The sequence below is a fragment of the Anastrepha obliqua genome, chromosome 2 (genome assembly GCF_027943255.1).
Source record: "Anastrepha obliqua isolate idAnaObli1 chromosome 2, idAnaObli1_1.0, whole genome shotgun sequence".
Taxonomy (NCBI): Eukaryota; Metazoa; Arthropoda; class Insecta; order Diptera; family Tephritidae; genus Anastrepha; species Anastrepha obliqua.
The window spans coordinates 133,260,121-133,272,436 of NC_072893.1; the positions used below are offsets into that span (position 1 = coordinate 133,260,121).

At 39.2% G+C, this 12,316-nt stretch overlaps 1 protein-coding gene across 35 annotated transcripts in view; it reads left to right on the forward strand.

Annotated features, from left to right (window-relative positions):
* The window catches only part of LOC129237214 (basement membrane-specific heparan sulfate proteoglycan core protein), a 211,020-nt gene that overhangs the window by 159,308 nt on the left and 39,396 nt on the right, over positions 1-12,316 (forward strand). For 24 of the 35 annotated variants that reach the window (XM_054871753.1, XM_054871751.1, XM_054871757.1 and 21 more), the window contains 7 exons: positions 1,569-1,688; positions 3,728-4,192; positions 4,781-4,926; positions 5,103-5,196; positions 8,836-9,009; positions 9,430-9,576; positions 12,015-12,179. The exons of 2 other annotated variants lie outside the window; for them this stretch is intronic. In XM_054871753.1, coding sequence (XP_054727728.1) covers positions 1,569-1,688; positions 3,728-4,192; positions 4,781-4,926; positions 5,103-5,196; positions 8,836-9,009; positions 9,430-9,576; positions 12,015-12,179 — 1,311 coding nt within the window. The remainder of the gene's footprint in view (positions 1-1,568; positions 1,689-3,727; positions 4,193-4,780; positions 4,927-5,102; positions 5,197-8,835; positions 9,010-9,429; positions 9,577-12,014; positions 12,180-12,316) is intronic. 9 more of the 35 variants (XM_054871771.1, XM_054871775.1, XM_054871766.1 and 6 more) reach the window with 8 other exon arrangements.

Sequence of the window (12,316 nt, forward strand, 5' to 3'; positions counted from 1 at the left end):
TCGTCTCATATGTAATTAATCAGCTGCCCAACAACAATTTGCTCTACATTTTATTTTACTTACCAATACATATGCACGTGTATGTATTTTTGTGTATATTTGCTTGAAGTATTCAATTCGCGTGCAGTCGCCCAATTGACAGTTGAGACGCGCCTTTGACTCTTTCGTGTCACTTCAAACATTTCTAGGAATTTGCGCTTGCTTTTCAATGCCACACGAGTCTTGTCTGTTTCCGTTTGCGGTTTATTTATAAATAAAATAACGAATGCAAAATTAAACACCTGTTTACTTAGCAATTAAAGAAATAAAAAATAAAAGAAATAGACTACAAAGAGCAAACGTGAGCTGCTGTGTACAGTGAAGGATTCCAGAATGATTCCAGCTTTAAAAGCAAGCTTGAATTCTCCTTCCACAAATATGGATTTTTATTCCATTCATGCAGGTCGAATCAGTCATTTTAAAAGCTCCACTTCTTATCTCAGGATTATTTCTTCTTCTGCCTTTATTCCTCTGGAAGCTCTACGAATTTCACCACATCACAGTTCCAGAGACTGTTTTGCTTTGTTTCCTTGCACTATTCTTTAACCCTTGTCTCATAGGAGAGCAGACAGTCAAATGGCTATCTCTTACAATATATAGCGCCTACAACTATTGCAGAGAAAGAAAGTATATTCCACTTCCTCTGTGAATGCCCTGCTCTATGGAAGGCGAACAGGTTAACCCTTTGCAAACCGCTTATTGAAAACATCGAAGAGCTAGACATGAAGGAAAGAACATATAACTTGTTGGTAGCGAGAATGTAGCAAAAAAATGTTGCGGAATTTTTGAGTTGGATTCTTCATGAATCACCACTTCAACCTACCAACCAACCAAAAGAGTGATGAGGGGCATCACCAAAATTTGGTCTCAACTCATGAGTCATTTAACTAAAACTTGCTTTGTAAACTGGATTCGTTAAATAGTTGGTAAGTTGGCGAGCTGGCACATGATTCACTTATAAACATTTTTCCTCAAGATCGTTAAACCGAAGTCTCAAGTAGCTTCGTCCAATAGCTAGACAAAATACATCACATAGGCCATGCTTTTTTTTAAACTTTGCAGGAGAACGACCCTTTCTGCAACAAACTGGCCAGCTACAATTTTTAATTTTTTAAATTATATTGCCTAGGCGTCAAGTTTAACTTCTCTGAGCCAACCACTGTACAAATAAGTGTTCTAGGAGCAGAAAATTAAACTTTGTTTTGTGTGTTTGCTCGTTAGTCTTTTTATTTTCAAATTCATTTGCCTAAAAATTGTTTTCCAAACATTTTCTTCTCACTACTTTTTTGTCAAGGAAGTCTATTTTGTTTCACTTTCTGTATCACACAACATCACTGATCATTTCATGGGTCATTCACTACGCGTGTCCATCATTACTTATTCCACCCTCACCCCTTCATGAGTTTCCATTTGATAATTATTTATCCTCTATATTATTTTTCCACCAACCCAACCGTTCAATTGTAATGATTGTAAAAAACTGCCTCTCTGCGTTTCTTGACTCACTTCTGCTCGCAATCCACCTCAAGGTGGTGAGTCCGAATGCAGATACAACGAATTCCAATGCGACAACGGTCAGTGCATACCGATGCGTGAGTTATGCGATAATATCTATGATTGCGTAGATTATTCAGATGAGAAGGATTGTGGTAAGTGCCACTTTTTCAAATTCGTACCAAATGATTTTGGGAAATTCGGTGAAGGTATTGAATTTTTTCGGTTGGTGCTGGTTTTAGCTGTGAGAAATGGTATATTGTATCTAAAATTTTTCGATTTAAAAATTGTCTTAATCTACTTATGTGTGTGTATGTACTTAAGACATATCAGTTCTAAAGGAACTGGGTAGTTTAAAATGCAGTAAATGTGCTTCTCTGAAAAATGTATGTATTTATATTATGTACTTTGTCCAACGCTTTGCTTACTAAAATTTTATAGAACCTACTGGACATGATCATGCAGATCGCGACTAGCTGTCTTGGTTTTGCCTTCCTCCCCTATATGCAGGACAAGAGCGATCTTCCAGATCAAAGGATCAGTAAACTACTAAAGCAAGTAGGATCCGCAGTCTTTAGTTACCTAATGAATACTAAAAATTGGATTGGTTAATTTAGAGAGCTTTTCCCGATACAATTCTATCAACTCTTAACCAACAAGGACCCTGTGCGACTTTAAATAGAGGAACATCTGCGTATCACTTATTGGGCTTACTCGAAGGTCTTTTGTCCAAAAGTATTCGTTGAACGGGCATGCAGTTCTTTGAGAAACTGTGCTTCCCCTGACAAGTTGATCAGTCCAATAATTTCCTGGGATATCTTAGTTTGACTAGAAAATATTAAAAATCACATGGGTAAGATAAATCGGAAATTCCTCAACTAAAGTCGCGATTAATATCTGTGATGCTGAAATCGAGATGGTACCTCGAATATCAGAATATATGCTTCACTCAAGAAAGGCTATTAAGCTGCCACACAATTAGTCGACATAATCAATATTTTGAGGACAGTTGTATCTTACTCAAAATCTCTACTGCAGATAGAAGGGGAGGGAGAAAACATACTCATTTCGTTAAAAATGGAAATTGCGGTCTAAACAGGAACAGTTGTTATGTCTCCGTAATCCACAGTTCCCTCTGAAAAGCACAACGGTCCACTCAGAACTGTCCCAGGTAGTTAGCAGACTGGACAACCTTGACTGGTTCGAAGCTTTCAATACTATTCGAAAGCTCAAACTTAACCTATAACCAGTACGAACAGATTTACGACGACCGAAAGGGTTACTCTGATGACAATAAAAGCAATTCTTTGCGACTTCTTTAAATCTTTCGTCAGCGGGTTTTCACACAAAATTATTGGTGCTACACTTAAACTGATCTAATTGCACAAATTGATCATCATGGGCGGTAGTGATTCGAGGATTCTTTCGTGTGGCATGCCCATTTTTATCCTGCTCTGGTTTGAAGCATCGTCCTGTTCCATTGCGAAAGACAATAGCTAACGCGTGGGCCTCTGTGTTAAGGAAAAATATTGAATACTTATTTCTGAAAAATCGCGTTACTGTGTTTAAGTGGTGTTGGTAATTTCTACTATACCTGTATGTGTAATAATTTCTGTTCTTTTGATACTGCTTTTATTGGCAACAGTTTTAAAATATTTGCCGGTGTATGTCTCACAATTACCAAAAAATGTAAAAAATTATTCAAATAAATGTCGCTTTACTAAGCCGCTGCCACTTGCTTTGGAAGTAGGCGATCGCTTTCTACAATTAAAAGTTTGTGTTGTATTCAAGTAAAGTAGCCGTCACTGTCGCTGTACGCTAAGTAGATAAAATTTATATTTTAGTAACAAAATTTTTAAAACTCATTTTTTATTTTTCTTTCTTTGGTTGCAAACAAATTCAAAATTTTTGCGGTAACGGTGTGAAAAATTCAAATACCAAAAATTAAAAAAAAAAATACTCAACTACTACTCTACCAAAATTTAATGCTACTACTATTACAACTACTACCAAACATGCGACACTGGCAAAAATACACCAAATTTGCTCAAAATTGAATTTATTCGCCAATTTTCGGTTGTGGACAACTCAATTTTTTCTCATATTGATTGAAACAATCTGTTTAACTCAACTTTGAAATCCACGCTTAACCTTTGTGCGTCCGCCTGGGGTTGCATGCGGTTATGGCGTGTAGCTATTGAGGATATTGAGCGGAACATCTTCGACGAGGATGAAATCATACGCGAATACGCGCCACACCAGCGCAAACCCGCCCCGACAGAGGGACCCTCGCTCGATGGTCTGGACGCGCAAGAGTACTACCTCGTTCAGCAGAACCTCTATCAAAAGGCCAGCGCGCGGAATCCCTGCAACAGTCAGCAATTCAGGTGTGGCAACAATGTTTGCATACCATTGCAACTGCGTTGCGACGGTTTCTACCACTGCAATGATATGACGGACGAGTATGGCTGCGATCAGTACAATGCCGATAAGCGTCGCACCACAGCGCGGCCCTCCAATTTGATGCGGACGACGGAGGCTGGACAGATGATACCATGGTGGCGCACCACGGCTGCCACAACAACGCCGCGACCAACAGCTGGTAGATGGAACACGACGTTCCCAACCACAACGCGTATTGCTACCACCGTAGCGCCTAGTAGGTTTCTTAGAGCTATCAAATAGGTGATGGGCTGTGGTGAAGAGAATTTAAGCATCAAAGTGCACTGAAGTGTGCAAAATTGCGTAAACAAGCAATTTTTTAATATTAATTGCAGTTTTTATTAAATTTTGCATGCATTTTTTGAGTAAGCACTTCGGTGGGCAGAGAAAATTTGGCAGCCTCAAACAGGATGCGCTTGCAGTGATGCATGCAAAAAACTGTTTAAGACAGCTACTTTTCTGGCCGCCGACCGACGCGCCGCTCAAAACGCGCGCGCTACGCGCCTCTAACAAGTAACACACACACACTCCCATGCATATATGCGCACTACACTTACAAAATTTACTTAAAACGCAGATAAAACTACATTGAAAAAATTACAGCTCAAATTAAGTTCAATTTCAGCAGCATTTTAAGCTTTTTGAGTTTGTATTAAACAACAAAAAGAAATATTCTCTTAAACACAGTTAATTCATAGATTTCCATCACACTCAATACTACATTTTCTCTCATTTTTACGCCCCGCATATTTCACTCTCATGTCGTTTCTTGAAAAACCACTCAACACAACACTCGCACTCACAGGCTACAACAATACATGTCTCGAGAATATTGAGTTTACGTGCCAAAATGGCGATTGCATTCCAATCGAGAGCGTTTGCGATGGCACAGCTGATTGCGCGCGTCGCGAAGACGAGGACTATAATTTGTGCACCTGCAGCAACGACAAGGTAAGTTGGATGCGATTATGAGTGCAGGCGCGCTCCCACTCTCTCACTCTCGGTTTATATACCTTACCAACGGGAGCGAGTGCGTGAGTGAGGGCGAACACTCATCGGCGAATGAGCGCGCGCTAGAGCAAACATTATCAACTATGTAATAATTTACTGTTATCGTATGAATATAGTGGAAATGTTTGCACGGCGGCGGTTGCATACCGAAAACGCAAGTCTGCGATGGCAAACGACAGTGCAAGGATGGCAGCGACGAAAGTATTTGTCGTAAGTATTCAAGCAAACTTCTAAGCGGCATGCGTTGTGCATGTAATGTGAAATTGTTTCTGTTTTTATTATTATAAAACTAATAATTTTATTTTGTAATACTTCTGTATGAAATGTAACATTTTGGATTGCATGCGCATGATTAATTGCACATTTTATATATGTCTAAGTGTGTAAGATAGCGTAGCTCGTAGCAAGTTTAGATTTTAGTAGTAGTTCAACTAAATTTAGTCAATTTCATGTTTGTATTTTTATTTCGATAGCGGTAGTAAATACTTATAACCCTTAAGTTAGAGCTTAACAACGCACTAACCTGTTTTAATAATTTTTATGAATCCTACTAAAATTTAGAAGCCCTCTGATAATTGACTTAAATACCATTTTATTATTTTTAACTGACATGCCCACTAAATTTTTCTTTAAATTGCTAACCCAAATACAATTACCTCCCATACTGAGTCCAAACAAGCGGTATCACAATGAGCTATCAGAAATGAGGCCCTCCTCAGATAACGTAACTTTTTCGTATTATTTCATTTTATTTACTCATTTTCTTGGTTTGTACTTCTCTAATTTCAAAGCATATTTCATTGTTTATTTTATTCACACAAATTTTCTTTTACAAAAAGTACTTTATGCCTTATTTCGTAATTGTGTATTCACTACTTCGCTTTTATCTAATTAACCCATCAAGTCCTCCCTGAATTGATTTATCTTTGCATTCCTGTGTTTCCTATAATGACAGAACACAAATGGAAAACGTTACATCAATTTAATCAAAATTGCGTTTTAATCTACCTAGCCCTATTTCAGACGCTTACGTCTACTTCATAATCTCTCGGAGTCTAGAGCTTTGGTCGCCTATACCGAAGACGCATTTTAAGAAAGCCAGCTTTGCTATCATATCAATTGCATAGATTTTAATCAAGATAGTCGGTAACCACGCTGCGATCGGGCGCAACACGAGCCATGTGGGATCGCTACCGAGAGCTAAAAAAGGAAGAGAGATGTATTATCCGAAAGAAGAAACGAGAGGCCGAAATACGTGAGTGCGAAGAGCTTGAGATGCTGGCCAACAGGAACAACGCCCGAAAATTCTATCAGAAAGTTCGGCGGCTTACAGAAGGTTTTAAGACCGGGGCGTTTTCCTGTAAGAACAAAGACGGCGAACTAGTGACTGACATCCAAAGCAATCTTAAATTATGGAAGGAACACTTCTCGAACCTGTTAAACAGTGACAGCTGCGCATGTCACAGAGAATGTGAAGATCCCGATACTCCAATCGACGACGACGGAATTGAAGTTCCGCTACCCGACCATGACAAGGTGAGAATAGCGATAACGCGGCTAAAGAACAACAAAGCCGCAGGCGCCGACGGACTGCCGGCTGAGCTATTCAAACATGGCGGCGAGGAGCTGGTAAGGTGCATGCATCAGCTCCTATGCAAAATATGATCGGATGAAAGCATGCCTGCCGATTGGAATTTAAGTGTGCTCTGCCAAATCCATAAGAAGGGGGATCCTGCAATCTGTGCCAATTACCGCGGGATTAGTATTCTAAATATCGCCTATAAGGTTCTAGCGAGCGTATTGTGTGAAATCTTGGAAAAGACCCACGAAAGGAGAATCGACACACACCATCTCTTCGTCGATTTCAAAGCTGCATTCGACAGTACGAAGAGGAGTTATCTGTATGCCGCGATGTCTGAATTTGGTATCCACACAAAACTAATACGGCTTTGCAAGATGATGTTGCTCAACAGCAGCAACGCCGTCAGAATTGGGAAGGACCTCTCCGAGCCGTTTGGTACCAAACGAAGATTCAGACGAGGTGACTCGCTGTCGTGTGACTTCTTTTTATAAGAGCGTACAATTGCTGGCGTATGCCGATGATATTGACATCATCGGCCTTAACAACCGCGCTGTTATTGTAGTTCTGCCTTCTCCAAACTGGATAAAGAGGCAAAGCGAATGGGTCTGGTGGTGAACGAGGACAAAACGAAGTACTCCTGTCTTCAAATAAACAGTCGGCGCACTCGCGTATCGGCACCCACGTCACTGTTGACAGTTATAATTTCGAGGTTGTAAAAGACTTCGTTTATTTAGGAACCAGCATTAACACCGAAAACAATGTCAGCCTTGAAATCCAACGTAGAATCTTTCTTGCCAACAAGTGCTACTTTGGACTAAGTAGGCAACTGAGCAGTAAAGTCCTCTCTCGACGAACAAAACTAACACTCTACAAGACTCTCATCATGCCCCTCCTAACGTATGGCGCAGAAGCTTGGACGATGACAACATCCGATGAAGGGACACTTGGAGTGTTCGAGAGAAAGATTATGCGTAAGGGTTTTGCACATTGGCAACGGCGAATATCGCAGACGATGGAACGATGAGCTGTATGAGCTTTACGACGACAGAGACATAGCGCAGCGAATAAAGATCCAGCGGCTACGTTGGCTGGGTCATGTCGTCCGAGTGCATACAAACGCTCCGGTATTGAAAGTATTCGATGCGGTACCAGCTGGTCGTAGCAGAGGAAGAGGAAGGCCTCCTCTGCATTGGAAAGATCAGGTGCAGAAGGACTAGGCTTCACTTGGTGTGTCCAGTTGGCGCCGGTTAGCACGAGAAAGAAACGACTGGCGCGCTTTGTTAAACTCGGCCAAAATCGCGTAAGCGGTTATCGCACCAATTAAGAATAAGTCAGTAACTTTGTACTCTTCAGGACTAAGTTTTGTTTTACTTTTCTTTTACGAAGACTTTGCATATCTCTGGTCATACATTAGTTCTCTCACAGAAGTAAAGCGCGTTGAATATTTTTGGCCCCTTTTGTTCTGTACACTTGGCCAGGTCCTTAAGTGTAAATAGCATACGTTGAGCAAACGTCCTGGCGAACTACCCTCTAAACAGTATATCTGAATCACCAGCTTATGGTTTTCAGTTGATATTTGTGAATTGCTTGTTAATGCTGCTGAGAGGTATCTTGTTTGACCACATTTTTTTCATCTGCAGTTCCACCAGAGAGATTTCAATGGTTTCTGCAACCAGGGCTGCCATAACGAAAGTTGTTGTTGTTCTATAATAATACGATGAAACATTTCCCATGCATTCTTAGTGACTACTGCTGAAATGTCAGTGCTTGGCCGGACTTAAATTCCGATCGTTCCGGTAACGTAGAACCGAACATCGGAAGAATGTGGGCTACTTTATGCCTTTTAGCCACTGCTTTTCTTCTTTTTATCTAATTTATTTTCATTAACCAATACTTACTTCATTTTGTATTTCATAAATACTTTGCTCTACTGTTCTGTGTTTTACGCTCTCTTTTGCACACATTTTAATCCAAATACTACTGAGCATTGCAACACCAAAATGGCCGCTGTCTCTTTGTTTTTGCTTCACTTTTTCATAACTCACTACTGCACACACAGACTTGACTTTCTTACTCACCGCTCTCACAACAGAATTCTAGCAACCACCGATCGCATCACTCACTACTATCCACCCGCTCACTGACTCCCTGACACGCTGTTTGTTTCGCTTTCATTTGTGTTGTTTTCATGCCACCGTAACTCATTAACGCTCTCTCTCTCTTTTACTATTTCACAACTCATTTTTGAACCCATTCATCTATTGTAGATTTTCATGCTAAATATAATAAGACACGCATTGCCAATGAATGCCTTAGCTTTCAGTATCAATGCGCCGATGGTATCTGCATTTCGGGTTACAAACGCTGCAACGGCATTACCGATTGCGTTGATGGTTCCGACGAAATAAATTGCCCGTTGAATTACGATGACGCAAATTACGGTATAATTTCTATTTTCAAATTTTCAAAATTCCAAAACTAAACCATGAGAAATTTTTACTCAAATTTTTGTAATAACATTTTTTTTTAATTAACCTAATATTATTTGTATGACAACAATCAGGCTCATGACCCATAGCACATTTGATTGGTTCTTTTCTAGAAAAAGTTTATGTCCATAATGCACCGAAGCCCCAAACACAAAGTCCGAAACCAATCTGATCAGAAGCGATTTCGCTTCCTTCCTCGTACAAATCTATGAGAAAAGCATGTTTTAATTGTTATAATTTTCTATAAATATCTTTCTTTACCATATCCCATATATGCACACAATCACACAAAAACACACCACAACATCATTCTACGGCCACAATACCGCTCGCCTCGTTTGCCTCGGCGCGTTTTGTTATGTATCGCGTTAGATTTCGAACCGGATCCAGCGCTCAGCGAATGTGATATTTATGAATTTGAGTGCGACTACTCGCTGTGTATACCGATCGAAAAGAGATGCGACGGTTATCCGGACTGCAATGACGAGACCGATGAATTTAACTGCCCGCCGTTTACAGGTAAACCCCAAAGTCTTCAGCACCTGAAGAATTTCAACTACCAAGCACCGTGAAACAATAGAGCACCCTAACTACTCACAAGTATAACCCAGAGAAGGAGAATAAGGTCTCAACCTTACACTGCCTAGTGTTCAACTAACTAATACATATAAATTTAATTAAAAACAAAATCAACATTTTCTACCCCACTCGAGTGACAATCAATGGCCTTGCTGGGCTATTTTTTCAAAACAAACACTTTCTCTCACAAAAATACATAAAGATAAAAAAGAAATTGGTATTTCTACACTTCCCGATATTTTTCAACTCAAGCCTTAAATACCTAAAATTCACAATAATTTTTTTCATACTTGTTCGAATCTAATTTGTAACCACTCTTACAAAAACCATACAAATTTTAACATTTAAATTCACATCCACTTAAAACGCATGATTTTCTTTTAACAAACGCCATTTTGTTATTTTATTATTTGAACTTTTTAATTTAATTGTTACTTACAACAAACATTCGTTCATTCATACCTTCACAGAGCATTGCCATGAAAGCGAATTCGAATGCGATCAGAATTATTGCATACTACGCGATCAACAATGCAATGGTATTGCCAATTGCAATGATGGAACCGACGAACAAAATTGTACACACTGTCGTGATAAAGCTTTTCTGTAAGAGCAAGATTTTACCCAGAAAACTGCAATATTTCATGGAAGCAGTCACTAAAGTTCAGAATAGTTTATTAGTTTGGATGGGAGCTTTCACACTTAATACAGCTTTCATACAAAAATTGAGAAAAGCCTTTAACCTAAGTATATTCAATAAAGCATGGCAGCTTTGTGGGGAGCTTTCAAGCTTTACAAGGCTTACATACAAGAAATGAGAAAAGAGACTAACATAAGTATACCCAGCTTCGACCAACTGAGAGTCTGAATAATTTTTTACCTTGAAGGGGAGCTTTCAAGCTTTATGTAGCTTTCATTTAAAATTGAAAAAAAGAACTATTATTATAGAATCACAATTCTCAGAGATTTCTCACAGTCCCTGGAAAGTGAAGGTCCTAGAGCGTATTCAGCTAAGTGGGGAAAATGAAGGGAGGCATCCAATATCCAGCAGAGAAAACCGATTAGGAGAGGTAAGCTTACAAAGTAACTAGAAGAGGTAGATTTGAAATTGAAATTTTGGCCCGGAGATACTTTTCGACTGATAATTTTAAAATGATGATAAAATGAAAGCTTAGCTGAAGCTTCCAAAAAGTAAAGCTTTAAGGGATAAAGATAAGCTTTGAGCCTATAGAGGATTTTCAAGCTCTCACTACGGCTAGGTTAGTAACATATTTGAAAAAGTGATTCACGATTGTTCAGTTACAAACTTTTTTCAAGTTTTCTATTCGCGAAAAGCTGCCACACGACGAAAAATCTTTAATTTTTTCCAAATTCAATCTGATTTACATCTTAAACTTCCAAAAGCTGTGATTACATTGAAATTTACGTGGAGTGTAGTTTTAATTAAATTTTTACTCTTATGATGCGCTTTCACCTGAAAGCTTCTAATGAAGCTTAAAGCTCCTCATTTTATGAGTCAATCCATGAAATATTGCACGTTAGTGGCCAAAATGAAACTATTTTTAAACAAGAATCATATTTTTAATATTGCAACATTTAATGCGCCCGTCTCACAACCATCACATCGCATCACATACAAAAAAATACATACACACCAACACATTCACTACACAACATGCAACATATCATCAATTACATGCATATCATCGGTCGAATAAAATCTACAAAAAAAATACAAATCTGTTGTTGGCACTGCAACGCAGCTGCAACACTGGCGAATGCATTTTGCCCAAACTGCGTTGCAATGGCCAGGTCGATTGCGTCGATTCCAGTGATGAGCTGAACTGCGGTAAGTGCAGAATATGAGCGACTATTCGCCACCAGGTTCAGGTTGGGTCGGGAGCCCCTTTGGCTATTTCGGTACTACAACAAATAATGCTGATTCCAGAGTAGTTTTGCAAATTATTTCCTAGCTAAAGTCCACTTAGAGCAGTTTCGTGCTTTTACAGTAGTTACAGCCCGCATCTCCTCCCTGCTTGCTTGCCTTTTCCTTTAATACAAAATAACACTTAGTTCACCACCTGCATGTGCCTGATGAAACTTTAATGTACATCCCTTTCGAAATTTCTGTTGGCTTGTCATTTAGTTTAGTAGCATTAGTGAGTAGTTGGTATTAGCTTCAATACCTTCTCTCTGATTCTCAATTCACAATTCAATTATTGTACTATTTCTTGCCAAACACTCGACAAACTCCATTCGAATTATAAATACGAAAATTCTTTCATCTGTTCGCACGCAATAAAACACATCCAAACATCAACCACCAATACATCTATACAATTGTCTATATGTTTGTTGGACATGCAACTATGTAACAGCATGGACGGGCAACGCGCGGCCACTATTACCAGCGCCAACAACACCAACAATACTCGATTGCCCGCCACTCAAAATCCGCTGCAACAGCACCTGCGTCGATTGGAGCCTGCAATGCGATGGCAAAATCGATTGCGACAATGGGTTTGACGAACGAGATTGTAATGGTAAAAAAGAGATTTAAGAAGAGAATATTTTGGCAAATTTGTATTATTGAAATTTGCTGAAAACCTTATTGTAGCCAAATTTATAAATACTATATACTATTGTCAAAAAAAATTAAATTTTTTTAAGAATTTAACAT